A 22,456-nucleotide genomic window follows, 5' to 3' on the forward strand; every position below is an offset into this window, starting at 1 on the left:
TCCGGTGAGCAGGGGCTGGGCCGCGGGGGGGACGGGCCGCCCCTGGCACGGCGAAGAGAGCGCGGGGCTTTGGCTGGTAAAAGCTGTGACCTGGAATGCCAGCCTCTCTTGCTTTTGGCTCTCTTTTGAGTCCTGTGCTTATGTCAGTTGAAGGCCCAGAGGGAGGGTCTTGTCTTGACCCAGTAGACTGCCGTGAGACTTCAACGCCAGGAGCAGGGTTTAAGTTAGTTATTACTGTTCCATCTACTCCCTGTAGAACACGCTGCTTTCTGTCCTTATGTTGAGAAAAAAAAATAACAGAAGTATGAAGAAACATAGAGAACTTGAATGCTGTGAGTAATGCAGTGTTATCAAGCATTTTGTCTTGATAACACTGTAGGGGTGGTAGGTTGATCAGAGGATGCACATAGCTGGCTTTTGGAGAAGCTTGTAAATCTTGAACAGCATCATTTTGAGTTGGTATTGCACAGTCAGACCTACAGCTTCCTTTATTTGTACAAAAATTCAATGCTTGTTAACATTCATGTTGTATCTTACACTGAGTAATACCTGACAGAAATAATATTTTACTATAGATAAGCCTTCTAGTTATTCTAGACAAGTAAGTGAAAATACTTTTTTTTTCTCTAACACCAATGTTATTCCTTTGTGTTAGGAAGGTAGAAGACTAAAGTAACTGATTAAGTAGTTTGATTTTAAAACAGAAAGTACGATAGCCTTTAGAGAAGAATACTGAATGCATGGGGTTTTTTTTATACATTCCTGGAAAGTATTGCATGTGATCCAAAGCACTTTTTTTCCCAGAAATCTGAGTGCTTGTGGAGGATTTGAAGTCTGTGATGACATGGTGACAAAAGACATCATGACACCCCTTGTTGCGCTTCTGAAAGAGGTGTGTTTATTTTCATTCTGATTTTCAAACTGATCTAGATATTGAATTATCCCATTTTCAAAAAACAATTCAATTTTTGTATCTGTTATCAAGATAAGATATTTGAAATATCTTTTAAAAGAGTGCTTCAGCAGGTTTAATAGCACCAGAATTATTCCAGAGATTTTGAACCACTTGCTTCTGCCTCCTGACCTTCTAACTTAGGTCTGTAGTGAGGTTTTCCACCTAGAATGATTTCTGTATAAATGGTCTGGAGATTTTGAGTCTGGAACATCTGTCAAGACAAGTCTATTCTGTCAGTTAAGATCCAGGTCAGACATTTATGTTGCAACATTAGTGATTTTTTTGTGGTAAACAATTTTGTGTAAATGAACAGTTGGGTAGACAGATGTAGAACGGATTTACGGTTGGGTAGTTACTGCTATTTAGAATAATCTGTACTGAATACCTGTTCTTTGTTAGGTCCAGGTGTTGCAGTGCAGTTTGGAAATTGCATTGAATTCTGTCACCTGCTGTCTTTGTATGAGCAGCCTTGAGCAATACCATAGTTTTCTGTATGTTTCTTCCCCCTTTTAAAATATGGGTAAAAATACGGCAGTATTGTAAACCACGGTAAAATATTAGCTGAATTAATCATTGTGATCAGAAAGAACTGTAGACGATTACTTACGGATGGTATTAGCAAGAAACAGCATTTCACATTTTAAAATGAATTTTTTTTTTTAATTTAAAATGCTTCTGAAGACTACTGAACACAAGTACTATAAGAGTCTTTCTACAAGAGAAAAAAATATTACCAATTAATCAATTCCATTGCAGCCATGTTTCCATAGAGAACAGGAGACTAGTCAAGCTTTCTGGTAACAGACTTTTCATGAGAGATCTTTCCATTCACTCTGCTGCTAATGTTTTAAGTTTTTGCTCTTCTCCTTGGCTCATTTGCTTCCCAACCCTGCTTCTCTTTGTTTGGTTGTAGTGTAGCACTGGACTAGATCCTACCCAGCTCTCTCCAAAAAAATGCAGAGAGATGAACAAAAATTATATTGAAGACATAGCCAATGAGGCTGTTAATTTGCTGTGGAATGTATGGTAAGTGCAATGTAAACACTGGCCTTTTAGAAGAGCTAAATTAAATTGCTCCTGAAAAAGAACATGACAGCTGAGGCTGAAAAGGAATGACTGTCCTTGCATGGCTTATGTGTTCAGTTGCCGCTTCCGATTTCCGATTGTGCTGCTTTCATGTGTGCCTTGCGTAATAAATGGCAAGCTTTTGTCTGATTGGAAATACAGGTTTATTTTGTACCATAAAATACCTCTGTAAGAAAAGGACTTTAAAAGTGTACAAAGTTTGTCATTGGTTTTAGGAAGGTGACGAAATTGGTTTTTATTGGTTGTTCATCTTAAGTTCTGTTGTTTCCTGAATGTGTGGTCTCCTGTGCAGTTTTGGTTGTAGGGTCTTGCATGCAATTTCTGCAGATCCAAATTGTGACATGGGACATGGAGAAAATTAATTTGTGATCAGGGCTCTGGGAGCGTGAGGGGTTTTTGTACTACTTCCTCCCTCTGCAAGTAATCCCAACAGTTAATATTAAATTCTTGGACAAACTATCCCTTAGTGACTGAGGCACTGATACAGATCTACTTAATTATGTGAGAAAGAATGTGGGTTGTTCAATTAGTAGTTTTCTTTGGAAACACTGGGTGAAGGAAGAGAAATGATAACACTATTAACACAGAAATGGCTATAAACACTAAAGTGGTGCAAACCTGAAAGCTCTTTGTGAATTTTGTGTGGTTTGTTTTGTTTAACAGCTCCACATCCTTATACCCTTTGGTCCATACAGAGTTTTGATGTGTACTGTGCAGTCACAACTGCCTCTCTGTCTGCCTGTGTGGTGTGGCTGCTGGCTTGAGGCCTTATTTGAAAATTGTTGTGTGGTTTTTTTTTTTTTTATGGATTGGAATCTAGGACAGTACAGAAGCTTCTTGCTCAGCATCTTACACAGAATACATGACCCTTTAACTGACAACAATGTTTTGTGCTCATTTTTTAATTCTTTTTGTGGATATAAGTACTTTGGAACAGGAACTATAAATTAAGTGTGCTGTAAATCACTTCTGTATTTTGAACTTTGCGGCAATCGCTGTGAACTTCTGACGTCATCGCCAAGTTTGGTATTGATGAAGTTGGGGCTGACACTGATGCTGTGACATAATATTTTCAGAAGACCCTTGTAGCTAGTTAGGTCCCGTGCATTTTTAGTTTGAATTTGTCTTGTATTAATATCTTAGGTTAGAAATGAGAATAACTCTGAAAACTTGAAGAACTACAAATCCCACTGTTTGATAATTAAACATCACATTTAACATTCTTTAGCATGCATTTCTGAATGTTAAGGGCAGTCGTTTTCTGGAGTAAGCTAACACTAATGACAGAGGCAACTCTGTTATCAGTGGGTTTTTGGATAAAGCCTTCCATAGTTGCAGAAAGCCCTGGGCAGGCTTGTAGCCCACGGCTGTAAGCTGCCTTTCACACTCAGGTTAGCTTTGTCTGCATGAAACAGTACTTGGGCTCCCAAATCAACTCTTGAATATTGTGTGTGAGGAAGCAGCTGACAGAAGACAGCTTTCCTCAAAGATCTCCAAGGTGTTGCAGCTTCTGTCTCCATTTTATTTTTCAGTTGATCATAAACTCAATAACAAAGGATAGCTCTTTGACTAACACGTAATCCTTAGGTAGGGTTTTAAAATGTGAGTAGTAGTGAATACATGTTACTTATAATGTTGTCACAGTAATTTTTTTTCCTGGGAAAAGTGTTTAATTAATCTTTTTCTGTGCATTAGTGAATGCAACAATACTGCAGTATACATATTTAATAAAGAAGGCTGTCTGGAGGCTTTGTTAGATTGCATGAAGAAATTTTCTACAAATGTGGATCTGGCTATTTCAGTAGGTAAGTGGCAAAAAGAGAAGATATGGATTTAAAGATACTTTTTTGAAATGTACTAGATGAATCTAACAGTGATGTCACATCCGTTGCATAACTTAAACCTTACACTGAATATAATTCTTTTCTGGACAGCGTATCATTCAAAAGTTGACAGTTGTTGTGCTTGTTTTCAGTCCAAAGGAGAATGGCTTATTGGTAGTTATGTAGGAGGAAAAATTTTCGGTGGGAAAAAAGCTATAGATAGAAGCTTTCTGCTTTTGGTAATGATAGTGTTTAATTTATAGAGCAAAGGACACAGTCCACCTAAAAAAACCCCAAACTCCTATGACATTCAACATGGTTTTATTAGTAGTATTGTTATTATAGTCTTAATGGTCTTACAGGTGTATGTGCTCACAACATTTTCTGATGTTGTCTCTAGTCAATGTACAGTTAAGAAATTGCACTTTGAGTAGCTGAAATTTATACAGCTGGTCCCATATCTGATGTGGTACTGTCCTCACCTGTTCCATGTACAGGCTTGCCATAGAATATCTTTTAATCTAAAACACAGCTTGTGAAGGACAGTGTCATACCGTTACAAAGTGATGCTGCAAGAGATATTTGCTTCTGTGTCTGTGTTTCATTACTACAGCTTTCAGGAAGAGAGTGCTTTCTCATTAGGAGAGTGAAAGCTACTATTGGGTATGTTGATTATCTTTGTTTTTGTTTGCTGCAGCAAACTGCTTGCAGGCGGTGACAGAAGATAATCCAGATCTTCTTTCTTCATTCAGTGCTTCTGCACAACAGGTATTGGAAACCGTGATGTTGTGTCCAGAGAGCACGATGAAGCATATCCTCCTGAGAACAGTGATAGCAGGTATGATGCTTGAGGACCTTCATTTCTTTGTGATGGACACCATGGCAGGTAAAGGAGGCTGGCAAGGACAGAGGGCTTAGTCTTCCCTACTGTACTTTGGACTTCTGATTGTTAAAGCCTATATCGACGATTCGTGAGGCTTTTTTTGCCTTTTGGGATTGTGTTTTAGGGTGACCAGATATTGGCAATTAGTTTTAAAACAGCTGTCTTAAATGCTTGATTCTGAACTCCGTCCCTGCTCGCTGTGATAACCTATTTTAACTGTTCATTTGCTTTTCAGTAGTGAAAGGAGTAAATAATAAGTATCACAGGAATTGTTCTGATTCTAATAGACACAGATTTTTAGCTCAGATTTTCTACATTGCATTATTCTTTCTACCTCAGCTGCTCAACCATGGTGATTTTTGATAGTGGAATGTAATAAATTAATTTTGAAAGTCCTTAGGAAATGGTTCTCTCATGAGGATTTGTTATGGCAGGTAAAAAATGCCACCAAGGTTACTCCACATAAATATTCTGTGTATACTTACATGCTGAAATTTACTTGAGCTTAAGATGTGGGCATAACATAGTTGTTACAGATGAATATGTGAAATGGTAAGCACAAAAGACCCCAAAAATCAGTAGAGGAAAGACATGAACATTCATACTGAAACATAAGCACTGAGTATTTTAAGTAGTGGAGGCTGTGTCATTACAAAATACATGGCTATTACAGAGCTGGGAATTGAGTGTTTTCATAATTTTTTTAATTTCAACTATCTCATGTTTAGGCACTATCTGGAATATCAAGGAAGCCATTCCACCAGGCAGCCTGGGGAGCATGGTTAATGCAATCCTGAAGATTTTTTCAGAATCGTTAGCAATAGATGCTGGTGAAACAATTATTCGTATGAATGAAGCTGAAAAAAACAGATTAAAACTTGCTTCGGAGGCAGAAACAGAGGAAACCATGAGTGATGTTATAGACGACTGTGTTTTGAGTGAAGATGATGACATGGAAGAAATACCAAAAGGAAAAGTTAGGAGAGAAAACGACATTTCAGATCTACTTCCAGTAAGTGTGGCTGTCTGGTTCCCATACAGCTTTAGTGTGTCTGACTGGTCCTGAGTCAGCATTAACCAGAGTAAACTAGCTAAGAGTGTTCCTGATCCTAACCAGGAGTTAGGATTAGGTGACTATTTCAGCGAAAACCTCAAAGGTGAGTGTGTAAGATTTCAGCACAACTTGTTCCAGTGTGGTCAAGTTGTACAGCACATGGGAATATGCTTTCCTGGTGTTTTTTCTCTACTGGAAGGTATAGGCTTATCTGACACTCCTACCTGTAGCTACTGCGACAAGTTCTGATTTCTGCATGAGGCAAATGAGATTTTTAATGGCTGCAACCATTCAGTCATGCATGCAGATGGCTCAGAGATTAACAAATACTTTCGCTATTGCATACATGAAAAGAGTAACAATAAGACATGTTTCTGTTAGATGTTTTGCTCACATTAGGTAATCTTTTCTCTTACAACTTTAGTGAAGGTGGCGTTTCTTGAAGTTAAAACTTGCTCTGAAACATCCAACAGCAAGATGATAAATAATGGCTCTTGATTTTGTTGTGTGGATTTTTTTTGTTTTGGTGTTTTTGTTTTTTTTTAAGTGTTGGTGTAGGATGAGAAGAGGAAATGGCTAGACTGTATTTGTAGGTGACAGCTTGGGTACTTTAAATTGCACTGAAATGTTGGTTTACAAAATTAAACTTGGTTTATGTTTTTATTTTTTTAGTCTGATAAGTGGGAACTGAAAGAAGTGACAGCTTTACTGACAGCTCAGCAGACTGCTCTGGAAATCATTGTTAATATGTGCTGCAGTGAAGGTTTGTAGAACTCCTTTTCATTGCAAGTGTTGTGCATTTTGTGTCTGGAACGGGTGTTTATTTTGCTTCTTGATGATCTTAATTTAAATGGTTTTTTTCTAATTTAAGTAATTTCTGTTGTGTACATGCTTTTTTTATGATACTACATGTGACAACATTTAGGAACAAACCAAAAAGCAATTGTGCCAAAGAGATTTCCTGAAAAGTATTGCAGCAAATTCTTTGTCTGATTAGAGCGCAGTCTGAGTGTTCCTCTGATACAATATGGGTGTGAATTTTATTGCAGGATGCGGGCATCAGGGTTTTTTAAGCAGATAAATCTTGTGGTTTTGATTTAGTTTTGATACCACAAGTGTTACAAAAGGAGGAGAGACAGGTTTTGCATGTAACTATCAGCAATGCAGATTTAGGCTGTTCTGCCTTTGAGCTTCTTTGCAGGGGAGAAAGAAAGGCTGTTACTCTCAGGGGAGTAGGAAATAGCTCTGTATCTTCTGTGAACTCTGACACTCGATAACTTTTCTCCCAATCTTCAGGAAAATAAGGAATTCTCAAATTCTGTTTAAAAAAACCCAAAGAACAAAAAACCAAAACCTATCCCCAGATCCCTCCAAAATCTGAAAATTTTAACTGCTACTACAGTTGGTAAGCCTGATGCAAAAGTAATTGTGTAGGAGTTAACTTTGAGTAAGTCTTTCAAATTCTAATAAAATCCACAGTAATACCCAAATATTCCCAATGGTGAGAGTTTTTTCCCTCTTGCAGCACAAAGAAATTCTGCACTTAGTATGTGAAGCTTCTTTCATAACTGCATTTCTCATCTAATGAGCTGTAATTCATAAGTTCTCCCCTTTAATTGGAAAATCTCTTGTGGATAAGCTGCATATTCTGCCATTTACTCAGCGTAATATAAGGTTGATTGTGTTGTATTTTGCTACGGCACTTTACCCATTCACAGGCAGACAGAAACATAGTCTGTAGAAATTAAGAGGAATCCAGAGGCAGCTGTTCATTTAATTTTCAAGTTATTTGAGAACTAAAATAGCTTTAGCCATTATGCCGAGTTCATAGAAAGACTCAGCTTGCCACAGAGCCGAGGGAAATAATAAGGCTGGCAAGAGACGTGTTTCACTGAATGCTGGCTGACATTTGCAAGAAGCAGAGTGCTGTCCCCTTAACAGGGAAACGGGAAGGAAGCCAGGAGACTCCAGCACTGCTGTCCAGTCTGTAGTTCATGGGTTACCAGTGCTGGTTAAGATGTGATTGCCATTGGAAGTGCTTCTCTATTTCCAAGAATGTTACAAGAAAAAAACTTCTTAGTTATGGGCTAATGTTGTGGCACTCAGTTCTTTCTCGGTCCTGGTCCCTCACAGTGAACATAGGATGACCGTTGTTTTTGTTTTCTTTTGCTTTGTTGTCTTTTGCTAAATTGAGTGGTCACCTCATATAGTTATCATTTCGTTTTCAAAAGAGATTTTTGTTTGCTTTGAAAAGATGCAGATGGAATTTGCTTTGGCTTGTTGTGCTGCCATTATTTCCTTTCAGTGTCCGAAATATCCTTTTGCTGGCCTTGCTGTGGACACAGTAACATCTTCATCCAGCCCAGTTACTCCCCAATGGGAGCACATCTGTCTGTGGCTTCAGGATTGGCACAGAAACTGTTGCCTTAAACTGTTAGTAAAATAAGTTGCCTTAAACCGGTGTATTTGAATGCTCGAATCTACCTCAAAAAGTAAAATGGTACAATCCAAGTTAAAATCTTAGTAAATACTTTATGAAATGTTTCTTCTGTAGCTTTTTTTGATATCTTTAAATCAAGCACAGCTAGTGTCAGGGATTGAAGTACCTGAGCTTAAAGAGCACTCTCATAAACATACATGTTGCCTGAGTGAAAATAAAATAAACATTTAAAACAAAACAAAACAACAATTTAAACAAAAGTAGTATAATATTTAGAACTGTCGCTTAATGGTAATTGGTTTGTGTAGACTTCATTAGAGCCCAAGAGTTTAAAGACTCCTAAACACAAGAGGTTGCTTTGGTGAGACCCCACCTGGAGTACTGCATCCAGTTCTGGAGCCCCCATTACAAGAGGGACCTGGACCTGCTGGAGCGTGTCCAGAGAAGGGCCACAAGAATGATCTGAGGGCTGGAGCAGCTCTCCTGTGAGGACAGACTGAGACAGTTGGGGCTGTTCAGTCTGGAGAAGAGAAGGCTCCGAGGTGAACTTATTGTGGCCTTCCAGTATCTTAGGGGGGCCTACAAGAAAGCTGGAGGGACGTTTTAGGCTATTGGGTAACGACAGGACTAGGGGGAATGGGGCAAAGCTGAAAGTGGGTAGATTCAGGCTGGATGTGAGGAAGAAGTTCTTCACCATGAGAGTGGTGAGACCCTGGAATGGGTTGCCCAGGGAGGTGGTTGAGGCCCCATCCCTGGGGGTCTTTAAGGCCAGGCTGGATGAGGCTCTAGACAGCCTGATCTAGTGGGAGGTGTCCCTGCTCATGGCAGAGAGGTTGGAACTGGGTGACCCTTGTGGTCCCTTCCAACCCTGAGAGATTCTGATCTGTTTTAGCAGAGGACTTTAGAGCCCTAATGGCTCAATGGTTGGACTTGATGATCTTGAAGGTCCCTTCCAACCTAAAGGATTCTATGATTCTAAGTATAATTGAGGAGTAGAATACCTGTTGCGTGAGTGCTGTTAGAAGTCTGGCTTCTTTTTCAGATCCCTCTGATGATGAATGGGAAGAACTCTCCAGCAGTGATGAAAGCGACTTGTTTATGGAAAACTCATACAATGAGGGGAGTGGGCTGCTGCTGTCACCCCTGTGCCTCTCTGATGAGGTTAACTCAGCATTTCTGAACAACCTCATTCCAAAAAAGGTATTCTCTTTTATTTCCAACACCTGGTACTGTCTCTCCTTTGTGCCTAATTTGTATCCCAGGTTAGCAAATTACCCAAATCCATTTATTTTTTTGTTTTAAAATCAGTTCAGCTTCACTTCTTTTGGCCTAGAGGTGGAGCATCTCCACATGAGCTGACTTGACCTAAGTAATTGTTATATGAAACTGGGAATAGAAGGTTCATGTGTTTCAGAAATCTGGTGTGGGTTTTTTGGGAAGTATGTGGTGATGGTAGTGGTGTTTTAATTTGGCTTTTCCAAAATACAAAAATGATTATTCCTTCATTTGGACATGGAAAAGATTACTTGCAAGAAGAAAGGAAACTTTGAGCAGAAGCATGACTGTCAAATTTCCATATTAGCTATGTGAGGTGGAAGTAACATATATGAATGACAACAGTCAGCGCTGAAAATGTCAAGTTCCTCTTCCCCCTGTTTTATACATATTGTCTGAAGTACAATATTTGATGCTGACAAGAATTTAGATGCTCTTGTTTCAGAGTTGTTCATTCTTATTTGGGGCTGTAAAAATCAAGTTTGTAATTTGAATTGGTTATTATGCTAGTTCAGCAGCATTGTAGGAATTCTGACCAAAGACATCAAGGTGCAAGATGAAAACATTCAAGGCTTTTTTGTACTTAATAATAAGCAAGTTTCATGGCAAGGTCTTTTAGACTTGCAGCTATCTGAAAATTCTGTGGCGGAATCTGCAAAAAGAAAGAGCTAAATAAAAAGAATAGCAGAGACCTAGAAAACCACCTTTTGTTCAGTACAGTAGGATACTTGCAATTATACACAGGGTTTAGCATAGCATATTTTATCGGTTGAGTGATAGAGGGAGATTCTGGCATTTTTAGCAGGTGAGACACTTGCTTCCTGGGAAGCTTTGAAATCTGTAGTTTGAAGTATCTGTTTGACATTAAGCTAAAATTTCAGTCTTTTCTCCAAAAACACACACGCACATTGCTTGATTGCTAAACCTTTCTTTTTCCACTCCCCAGATTCTTGAAAAAACTGCTTTTCCGAACAGTGTTGCTCTAGACATCTGTATGCACAATCCGTCTTGGAAACCATTAATTAAAAAGTAGGCATTTCATTGACTCTTACTATTTTTCTTGTATATTCACTTGTTTTAGAAGTTTTAGAAGGATTGTCTGGTTTTGGATTACTTTTAAGATCTGAATAATGGCAGATCTGATACGTGATGCTGACTAAAGAGATACAAATGTTTCTGTAAACTGCACACCAGATCACAGCCTTTTTAATTCAAGATTCTTTGTGTTTTGACACCTGTTTTCAAAGAGATCTGCAAAGTGCATTTTTTGTTTGTTTGTTTCAGACTGAATATGGTGCAGTGTCGAGCTTTAACGTGTCTTCACAGCATTTTGTTAGTGTCAGACGTGGATTGCCTTGGAGGAACCTCAGCCCTTCAGTCCCTTGCACAGCATCTCTCACAGCTCATCTTTTCTAAAATGGGTAAGATGTTCAGCAAACGGGGTTTGCTGATCCCCTTTGCTGATCATACAGATGTCAGGTAGCCGTGTATATTGTTAAGTTTTAATACAATTTTACTACTGATTTTATCCCTTTAGCCTTTCAAAATAAGGGTATGGAATGTCGGAAATGCGCTGACCAAACAGTATATCCTGTTAAGGTGTGTTTATCCAAATTGCATCTCGAACAAGTGTGTTCCTAATGCAAGAATATGCTTTACATCTGTGTCTGCACACAGTCTCCAAGTTAGTGGATGAATCCTGCTTTCCTGTGAGGCCAGAGCTGTTTGCAAGACCATATTTTTGATAATTGCAGTTTCTCATCAATCAGATGAGAAGATGGGACGACTTTTTTTTTTTTTTTTTTAAATGTGCTAACCTACCTAAATAGACACGTGACAAAAAGGGTATCTGGCACAGTCTTTCACATATTTTTTTTTGGAAGCCATATGAAATTATGATAAAGGTGACTGTGGAAAAAATCTTGAGAATGTACATGCTTATCACAGTAGGAGAGAGAGCAGCCGCCTCGTCTCAGGGGTATGCTTTATGCGTATGCTTGCATAGCTTCATTGAAAACATATTTGTAATAAGAAAATGTGCAAAGCTTTAATGACTAAATATTAAAGTTGTTCAACTTCCTGTTATGGTGATGGCTCGATTTCAATGGAGAAGGCAATAAATTTCATTTTTCTAAAAATACAATTTTAGAATATCAGAGATATCCTGGTAAACACTAGAATGTATCCAGTATAGTTCCTCTAAGACATATATTATGTCATAGAGATACTGTAATGGTTTCCCTATACATCTGCTGGTATCAGTATTATTGGATGGTCTAGGGTAGGTACACAGCAGTTAGCATTCCTAGCTACCTCCTATGATCTTTTACATCAGATGAGCATCATTCCATTAGTACTGTTGGACCCTTGATCTCTCTGAGCTACTTCATTCAGACTATTCTGATAATCTGTTTTTGCTTCAAGGTCACTGATAATGGCTTTTCAAAAAAGATAAGATACATTCTTAGAAGCTGCAAAAGCCTGCCAATTCTTAAAATTGTCAGAAAAAAACATTTTTCCCATGACAGATCTGTTGATGTCTAGCATATGCATGGCTTTGTCATTTCTTGTCGCTTAGAAGCTTGAGAAGTTCAGTTTTCTTTCCTTCCTTCAAGCATTTTTGTGGCCAAAAATGTGTTGTTTGTAGTTCTTGCTGTAGTATGTAGTATGACACTGCACTAATCCTTAAAAATGCATCTTCCTGCAAAACATACTTTCTTCTCTCTGTCATTAAAAGCATGTGATCAGTCTAAAGGAACGTTATTATTGAGAGTGTAGTGCTTGAAAAATTAAAATGCAGGAGGTGAAACTAAGTTTGAAGACATATGCAAGGAAAATCACCTAAAATATTTGTCTCATACTAGAAGAGCAGGACTCCCAAGACTTCAGGGTCTACATGTTGTGCTTCACGATAGTCACGAAGTTCTTAGATGAAACTAGAGAAGTGACTGGGTGAAGATAGGGTGTGCTAATAAGTTAGTTTAATGGCCTGGGTACATTTTTGTTAATTTAATATGTTTTTAATAGTTAAATGCATTGTAATGGAAACTATCAGATAGACACACCAACATGTGGTTAAAAGAAATTCTGTGGTTTACAGGGTGGAAATAAAGGTGTAAAGGTCTAGTTGCTAACATGGGAAAGGAGGAAATAGACATGAAATAATCAAGAGCTTCTGCATCTGGAGTGGTCTAGAAAATATGAACAGGGAAAAGAAAAAGCTTCTGCAAATGCAGAACCTGTGCTGAAGAGGAATGCTGTTATTGATGAATTTGTAGTTAAACAAGAATAATACAGTGTTTGAGTCGTACATTTCTGAAAGGTTATTAAACCACCAGAAAACATACTCTTTATATGAATTGGAAAGAGTCCAGTGTTCTGGGTGACTAAAAAGCCTGTGTAGAAGACAGAAGAAAGGAGTAAGTACAGTGTAAGTACAGTGAACTTCTGTAGTTTTCTCAGCGCCTGTATTGCAGCTTCCATGCAATGCCAGTTTCCAAGCTTCTGTTCTGACAGCTGTGGTTTGTACATACCCTAGGTCACACAAGTGTTTTACCCAGGGATGTGCCTGAAAACAAGGACCAGCTGTGGTCTAACCTCTAGATGCAATTAATACTGACTTCAAACAAATCACTATGGTTACAAACAACAAAGACCAGTCTCTGAAAATCTAGCTCTTCCTGTTTGTGGTAGTACGTGGAGGAACAATTAAGGGATTATAGAATTTGTTCTTTGCTTCTCATGTACTTCATCTTACTGTTTAACTTTTGGCTCTGGGTTCAATTCTTTGACAGAACTCCCTACAGACACAGAATTCCTGGAAGCCATAACCAGTGCTTTGAGGGCTCTCCTACAAACAATGGCATCAAAGAACATCTCCCAGGTAAAAGCTTTCAAGTTCAAATGTTTTAGAAGGCTCAAATTTGCTGGAAAGATTGTGCTGGAAAGTTTTTTGAAACAAAACCATTTAAATGAAGTGCTAAATTTCAGTTACTGTGAACAGTGAAAGAACAGATTTAATAGCATTCATTCTGTTTTTCATGGACCTTACAGGAATATGGTTTACATATCTCCTCCTTAACATGAAGAATATTTCAATACCAAAATAGCAACAAACCACAGGTTGTATCTTTAGGAGATGGATATAATGACAAGCATTTAGTAAATTAGCACCTAGGAACATAGCGTCTTTATTTCTTGATGTTGTCTAGTTGGAGCTGGTTGTCCTTCTAGAATCTTGGTTGGACATGAATTAGTGAGCTAAATACAGGAATGAAGCAGAATAGTTTGTTATACAAGATGTAATTCTAGATGGTCTGCTAGTCCTTTCTGGCTTTAAACTGAAAAATTGAGCTTCTATACTGTCAAGTTGTAATGAGTTGGAAGTAGCCACTGAGCTAGGTAAATTGGTGAAAATCCCTTTGAGCTCAGAACATTTTACTTCAGCTTCATGACAGTCTTGGTTATGTTCTGGAATACACACCATTAAGAAGTTGAAAGGGAGAGTTTAACTGTTTTCTTGCCAAGTACATTTTCAGAATTCCTGCAGTTTTCATAACACAGGACTCTTGTTTCTCTGTTATAAATTTGCCTGTGTTCAATAAAAGCGAATAATCTGAATGTCACATTTGAAAATTTCCATGAAAATTTAAATACTTTTTTTTTTTTTCTCTCTCTTACTGAACAGTGTATGACACCTGAGCAGCTATTGCATTTATGTGAAGCTGGTATTCACAGCAGCAATGCCAGCGTTAGAGTGAATGTAGTGAGCATCCTTGGAATTTCTGGCAGTGTCCTGGCGAAAGGACAAGATACAGCTGAGACACTAAAGGTGAAAAAGCAAACTTTGCATTGCAAGCCTAAACCACGTTGGACAATGCCTTCAATTTTGTTAAGCATTGCTGGAAAAATAATTTTTTTTTTCTTTTATTTCAGATGATTGGAAAATTTCTTCTTGAGGTTGCCATGAAAGAATCTTCTCTTGTGGTAGCAGGGGAAGCCTTGGATGCAATTTTTGATGTGTTTGCAGATGGTAAAGAGGCAGAAAAGGCGGCAGTGCAGATCAAGTTGCTTCCGGCACTGAAAGAATTTCAGCCAGTGTTCAAAATGAGGGTAGGCATCAAATGCAGCCAGCTCAGGGTCTCAACATGCAATGTGGGTGAAAGCTTTGAGATTTGGGCTGCTAGAAGAGATAAGCACCAATGTATGGCTTTATAAGATGACCCCAAAAATAAATAAAAAAAAAACCAACAAAATAATTGAATTTCTGATATCCTGCTTTAGAGGAAACCAAATACACTTACCTTGCAGTTCATGGAAGTTCATGCAGCATCTGCATTGCAACTTCTGCGTTACACCATGAGCATTATTGATGTCCAAATCACTGCTTTGTTCTGAAATCCTTGTAAAAAAATCCTGCAGATGTCTGTCGAGGAGAACAGCTGAATTGGTGGGAGAGAAGTCCTTTATGAAGTTACGTTGACATCTTTTCGTGTTAACTTGCTGCAGTTGCAGGTGTTCATTTTTGTGCTGTTGGTTAATTAAAATAGACCATGTATTCTGTATTTTCAAGAATTATAAGGCCAAAATTCTAAACAGTAATTTTAAGTACATCCTTGACGTATGGAAGGTCATTCTCCATTTAATATGTTTCTCTAGTCAGATGAAGCCTGAGGAGTGATTTTCATGGTCTTTAAGCACTATATACAAAAAATACGCACCTGACAGTGCTAAGTTTGGTTAACTAGATGTGCAAGGTCTTTCATATAAAAAGCTAGAGAAAATAAGCGTGTTTCAGATTTATGAATGAAATAGCATGCCAACAGTAGGCTAGTTTTAGGCAGAGATGTATTATAGTAAACTGACTTGCAGAAAAAATTGCTAGCTACACATGTGCACATGCAAATACTGTAGTTCTCAAAAGGTGTGGGTAGCATGTATTGATGCAAGGCCTGTATAGAATTACTATAAACTAGGTGATTCTCCATTAGCAAAGTATGTATTTTTCTGTTTCACAGATGCGAAAAGAAGGCAAAGGACAATATAGTGCAGATCAACTGTGTGTTCTTGACAATGTGAAGATGAATTTGAGAAGATTCATTGCATATCAGGAGACACTAGGGAAAAACCCAACTTGAGACATCGAGGAACTTTTAAGGTTTCCCTTACTAAATAATGTTTTCCAAAAAAATAACTGTTTTGAACTTCTAAAATATATTGAGCAGAGCAGTTTTGTTACCATGTCAGTACTGCAGTTTTTTACATTCAGTATTTTTATACTTCTGGGTTGATGCAATGTGAAAGTTATATCAGTGTAAAAAAACCATAGCATACGTGGCGATTAAGTGCTGGTGGTGGTAAGAATGTGCTCTTGCAGTCCTGACATCTGTGCATAGCACCACTGTCATTGTATAGAAATCCTGTATCCTGGCAGAAAACTATAACTGCATGAAAAAGTGATTTAGAGAATATGCTTGGTTATGTGCCTGATCAAGAAAAAAGTTAAAAGCTCAGGATATTTTTCAGGGAATTGAGCAGTGGCAGAATGTTCATATTTGCTATGTGCTCTTACCTATTTTTAGAATTGCACAGGCACTTATGGCAAAATTCCCAAGAGAAGTGTGTGACAAGTGTGCAGATTACTGTCAGCACTTGGATCTGTTACTTCACAAGGTTTATCCACAGAAAAATGGTTTCAGATTAATTTATGGCAAATTCAGTATGATGGCTTTTTGCTGTAGAAATCAGTGTCAGAGGATCCTACATTTACACGCAGCTCCCTGGTTTTTACTTAACTTTGATTGGTATTTCTGAAAATCCAGTCTCCTGCTTTACTTTCTTCCTTCTATATCAGGAGGAATTTGAGTTCAGGGAAGTAGTAAACCAAACCTAAAGAAAAAAAAAATTTTTTTTGCTATACCAAGGTATTGACTAAAGTAACTTTATACTTGCTTAGAATATCTTTTTCAAATATTTGTGATTGAGATTTTTAAGCTGTAAAATACAGAAAATATTTTTAAAAAAGTCACTGATTCATGAAGATTGTATATGAGCTTCTGTATATGAAAGGCTTTGGTTTTGTTTCTGTGAATGAGATCCTTCCATACACATTTTTTAAAGGAAAAAAAAAACACAACCAAACACAAAAGCATTTTGTTATGTTCGTTTTTGGAATGGGATTTTTCCCCCCTATTCTTTAAACATGCTGCCTTAGCACAGGCATCTAGTTTTTGCCAAAAATTTGCCTGTGGTGTTAGGCATGGAACTCGAAAGACCTAATTTGCTCGGTTTGTTAGATTTCAGTCTCTTACATTGGAAAGCGGGCTCAGGACCTGCTGGGCTACTTGCAAGTGACTGTCTTTATGAAATCCTGACCTGGTATTTTGTCAAAAGCAGGAGAAAGTAAACTGCCTGGAAGTCCTGCTACTGCTATTACATTACAGGAGTTGGGTGAAACCTGTGGTGTGTGATACCTGCGAATCAAATAAGTGAGCGAGAGTGTGGGATGGGGAGGGCTCAAGAGCCATTGAGCCTGGCCTGGAGGAGTCCTGAGGAGCATGGAGCAGTGGAAGGGTTATCCTGGGACTGGGCAAGGGCAGGCAGCAAAAATGGCTGGGGTGTAAGAGCTGAGGAAAGAGTAGCTAGGTGGATTATGGCCAAAGACTGCACAGTGGCTGGATTTTAATCCTCATGTTAGTTATACTTGCTGTACACTGAGCATAGTACAATATTAGCCTGATAAGAGGTATTAATATTTGTTTGGAGCACTTAAAAGGACTTTAACGCAGAAGTTCTGCTCTCATTTTCTGGGTACTACATCGAATTGCAGGATGATCTAGGATGGAAAGGATCTTTGGAGGTCTCTGAGTCCCATCCCCTGCTCAAAGCAGGACAGCCTGGAGACATACAGGTTGTGCAAGGCCTTAAGCATTCCACAACCCTGGACAGCCTTTTCCAGAGCCTGACTGCCCTCGCTCTGAACACTTGTGGGTTTTTTTTTTTCTTCTTCTGCTTGTATTTAGTAGGACTTCTCCCCACTGCAAAATGTGCCCCTTTGCCTTTGACTGCACACCGCTAAGAAGAGTCTGGCTCCGTCTCCTCTTAGAACTACCATTTGGTAGTTGAAAATAACAACTCTATTCCCCTCTTCTCTAGGCCAAATAAACCCAGCTTCTTCAGACCTTCCTTGTGTGTTGTGTGCTCTAGCCCTCTGACTATCTTGGCAGCCCTCTGCTTGACATGCACTACTGTCTCTTGTACCGGGGGGGGGGCCAAAAATGAACACAGTGCTCCAGATGTGATCTTGTGAGTGCTGAATAGGGGGAAGTGATGAATTTTCTTGACCTGGTGGCCATGCTCCTGCCAATGCAGCATATTATTTGTTAGCTGTCATCACTGCAAGGCTGCACTGCTCACCTCTCTTCACCTTTCTGTCCACCAAGACCCCTAGGGCCTTCTCTCTGAAGCTGCTCTTTGGTCATTCACTCAAGAGCCTGGCCTGTGTCATAGGACTACTCTATCCCAAGTGTAGGATTTCGCATTTTACATCAAGTGTAGCACTCAAAGTCTGGTTCCTGGGGACTGTTAGAACAATTAATTATGTTTTGGGGTTTTTTTTTTAGATTACTGAAAAGAAACATTGTCTTCAAATATGAACCTGAAAGTTGTAGGTAAATACATAGAAGAGAAAGCGCATTCACTAAAAAACTTGGTTTTGTTAGTACAATCTATCAGACCCTGTTTTTTTTTTTTTTTTTCCCTTCAAGTAAAAAGACAGTCCTGTAGATTTTAAAGTATTGGAGCAGTAGGGATGCCTGGATGATTTGTTTTTTTTGGTGCTGTGCACTGATCAGTTCAATGTCTTAAAAAATACTTTGTATCATAGTTAGCTGTGCAGTATGAACTGTATGGCTTGCAGAAGTATATGATATTTAGTGGTTAAAATATTTGTTTCTGTCTGCTGGTAAATATGCCATTTCTGGCTAATAGATGAATGAGAAATGAGGACATATGAAGGCATTTTGATTTCTTGTGAGCTTTGTACTAAAACATACAAAACCTAAAATAACGCCTTCACCTTTGTTTATCTGAGGAGACCAGAGCACTTTACTGGGCCTGGGGCATGAAATGCTGACAAGGGGAAGCTTCTGTCTCCAGCTCACTAGGTAGGTTTGGGTTGATACAGAGGTAAGCTGTAGCTCTTGGGAGGTGTTTTGGTTTTGTCATCACTAATATTAATGACACACCTATGTGTTCCTAATATCCCGTGTTGTAAGATCTTTCCCAAAGTGTATTGCCCTTACCAGTGGTCCATCATGGAGCCCTCATCTTCCTTTTGGGGTTTCTAAGATACTGTAGTTAGTAATAATAGTTAGCCAACTGCATTTTTTGAGTCCAGACTTCTATTTATCTTTTATTTCTTTTAGTCTGTCACCTGCCTAGCTACAAGTTTAGCGTAACTTGCTTTTTGTGTCTAGTGAAGGGCTTATGACTGAAAGAGAGGTACTAATTTTGTACCTTAGAGAGCACATTCTGTTTGTAAGGGACAAGACAGAAGATAATAGGAAAAGCATGGAAGACTTGTCTGCAGAAGACAAGGCACTAAGTTATCAGTGATGTGAAGAAGTGTCAGACTGGGGCCTAAAACCAGATGAGATTTATAAGTACAAAAGAGCGAAGCTGTAAGATTTGGGTTAGAAAAGTTGTTCTGACACAGTTAAGGAAAATTAAGGCAGCAGCAGAAGGGATGATCTGGTGCAAATTAAATGTTTTGGCACCTCTTTTGGCACCAGTTAATTTAAATAGTTCTAGGGTAAGCTTGAGATGAAGACAAGATCCTTGGCAACCTACAAAAGCAAAGCCAGATCTTGATACTTGGAGAGTGCTAGAAACTGGACGTATCTAGAAAGTGTGCAGCATCACTAAATAAATGCTAAACAGATGTAAGTGATCTTCATCAGTTTATGTAATCACACAGGTAAGACTGGTGTCAAAACAGGTATCTGAAATGGAATGTTTGCTTATCCTGGTTCCTAAGGCATCATCTGTCTGTGCTTCATATAAAATCTGCAATTCTTTGAAAGTATGGATTGCTGCTTCCCTGTCTGACGCTTAGCACAACAGAATCTGGCTCCGAGCTGAGATTTTTATACCAAAATAGGTGCAGAATTTAAGTCTGTCTGTGGTATTATGTCAAGAGTTTAGTGAGAGCTGTGGACAGGCTTCTGCCCTGTGCAGAAGCAGCAACATGGGAGACATTTGCTGGTGCTTTGGCCTTTCCACAGCCTGCAAAATGTTGAATCCCCAACTGTGTAGATGTGGAGTTATCACTGCTATGTGGTTTTATTTTTGCTCTCTATGAAAACAAGCAGTAAGATTTAAATGAACATTTTTTGTGAAGTACTTTTTATACGACATACCTTGATGTTCAGAAGATGGCTGTAATGTGTATACCACATTACAGTCAATAGTTTAAATATTTGGGGTTTGTTGTGTGTGTAAGGTTTGGGTTTTTTTGCACAGTATGTTTTTTTTTTTAAATATTGCCATCTTAGAGGAGCAAGAATAACTTTTACCAGTACTACTCAGCTTGGGTTTACATTTGTATTTTGAGAGAAAATACAAAAAAAATTAGAGCATGGTAAAATTACAAAATGAGAACTTTGTCAGAGAAGAAATTAATTCAAAATCTGTTTGTAGTTTAAGTATTATAAATGCAATGCACATCTTGTGGAATATTAACATAAAACAACCAACCAAAAATGTGCATAAACTCAAGTGCTGTTTCCTTAGTGAGTAATTTTCGGTGGAAGCATTCTCAGAGGGTTGGATAGCAACGTCTAGCCTTATGCTTACTGTTGCAAATCCAAATTCAGGCAATGGTCATTGTAACCAAAAATAATGTAGCTGTTCCTTTCTGGCAGACGAATTGAGCAAACAGTCTAGATATCTTAACTTTAAGATAATTAATTGGCAAAAGCTGAAAACTTGGACAGTCATAACAGATTATGGAACTTAGAAGGTTTTCCACAAGGGCTGAAACATGGTGACCCTTTCTGTCTGGAGAGGGTTTTACTTGTGTTTTTTTTCCTTTTGTCTAATTCCCCAATACACTCAAATGGTTAACTTTGGTACCTTCCAGAGAAACAGCATGCATTTAAGTCAATTCACTCTCATTTCATTTTGTTCCTATATTAATTTCATAAGTTCCTTGTTTCTGTTAGAGGCATTTTGTCCAACATAATTCAGTGACCACATAAAAACATAGTTTGAGGCTTGCACACAAAGGATACGGTAAGATGCTTTTATTTCCTTCAAATCTGGATGTGAGGAACTCCTTGCATTACTGTTGTATTAAGGGCTTCAGTCAAACTGTGAACTGAAGTAAGGCGCCATTGTAAGGATCTGTACATTGCCAGATCTCCATATACGTTCTCCTGGTTTTGTGTTCCTTCTTTGACAAAAACTCCAGTGAGGGTTCCTTTCTTCCCTTTCTTCTCTGATGTGATTTTTAATTTTTTGAACTTTTAAGGGAAAATTGCTTTGGCCTCTTCCCTCCTCCTTGACCCTTGATGGAGAGTCAAAGGTACTTCCACAATTCAGCTGAAGAATGGCTGATCCAGCTAGAAAATGCATGATGTTTCTCAATAAACTTTTCTGGGAAGTTCTCTTTTTAGTAGAGTAAAAGACTTAAAGTTGAAAGTCATGATGAAAAACATCACTGACTGTATCCAAATTTGGAGGCGGTTTTGGGGGGTGGGAATTTAGCCTTTTTTTTTTTTAAATACCCTGTAGGTATACTCCCTGATCTAAAGCCTGTGCAGTACTACACCACCTGTGTTGTGTCCTGACTTTATTTGCTTGAGACTAGTGTTGTTGCCATTGAAGAATCCTGTAAATTAATAAACCTCAGTCCTACAACAAAACTTGTTTACATTTATGTGCTAGGAGGGTAGAACAAAAAATTGGCTTGGCAGATTTTTTTTTTTTTTTTAAAAAAAGATACTTATTGCTGTTATCTCCTTCAGGGTGGCGTGAAGTGGTGTATTAGACTTACGCTCACCTTTTTATGTCCTGCTTTGATACAAGAGGAACATCATGATAGTTGTTTCCTAGTTAGCCTTTTCTGGTATGTTTGTAATTCTCAAAACAGCTGAAGAACGTGGAGTTTGGAAAACAAGGTTATTAAGGGCAGTTTTTCTCCTGTTCCAAGCTGTGCTTAAGTCCCAGCAGTTTCCACTTGGCTTTTGATGGTAGTTTTAGGTGCTGATCCCAATTCTCAAAGCAGTTAAGTTTGTCCACTAAAAAAACAAATTTCACCCTACAGCTTCTTTCTGTAGTTGGATTTCTTGTGGGCAATGCAGCTCAGACACCCTGTGACAGAACAGAGGGCGGCTGTGGGCAAAATGTCCTGCTCTAGGAATGGTGTGGAGAAGCCAGCACTTTATTGTTGTCATCAGGAAGTGGTGCTGACTTATTTGAAAACTGTCCACCTCATGGAATACTTGGAATTGAAATGGAGCATTTCAGTTCCAAAACCTCCATCTTCCTGACGAGAAATCTCTCCCATTGAAACTGCGGCAAGCGCTTCCATGATGTATGCTCAAAACTGTCTAGCTGGTATTATATAAAAGATGTTTTAAGGCTGTAGCATGAAAACACTACAAATAAAACTGAATCTGACCCGAACTTGTACTACTAAATGTTGCTGTTCGCTATGCGTGTACGAAATGTGTTTTTCCACCTGCAGAAGCATTGGCTATACAGCTATGGCACCTAGGCTCTGTGTTCCTCTCCTTGGGAGACAAATGAAAGACAGGAAAACCCCGAGGACTCTGTAACTGCCCTCCGAATGGTGTGCGGTGGCAGCTGCGGTATATGAAAAGGGGAACAGGACTGCAGAGCGCCGGTACCTAGCGTGCCCTGGTACCAGCCGTACGGG

The 22,456-nt window shown here is 38.7% G+C and overlaps 1 protein-coding gene across 1 annotated transcript; it reads left to right on the plus strand.

Annotated features, from left to right (window-relative positions):
* Positions 1-804: 804 nt before the first annotated feature.
* Positions 805-15,910, plus strand: HEATR3 (HEAT repeat containing 3; the record flags this gene model as incomplete). The annotated part of the gene is made up of 13 exons (XM_008948313.1): positions 805-892; positions 1,869-1,981; positions 3,737-3,846; positions 4,562-4,702; positions 5,476-5,759; positions 6,474-6,564; positions 9,284-9,441; positions 10,463-10,545; positions 10,801-10,937; positions 13,311-13,399; positions 14,204-14,347; positions 14,452-14,628; positions 15,534-15,910. Coding segments are annotated over 13 exons (1,735 nt in total), but the record flags the coding sequence as incomplete, so codon positions are not given.
* Positions 15,911-22,456: the final 6,546 nt, after the last annotated feature.

The sequence above is a fragment of the Merops nubicus genome, unplaced genomic scaffold, assembly GCF_000691845.1.
Source record: "Merops nubicus isolate BGI_N331 unplaced genomic scaffold, ASM69184v1 scaffold34799, whole genome shotgun sequence".
In the NCBI taxonomy this organism is placed as follows: Eukaryota; Metazoa; Chordata; class Aves; order Coraciiformes; family Meropidae; genus Merops; species Merops nubicus.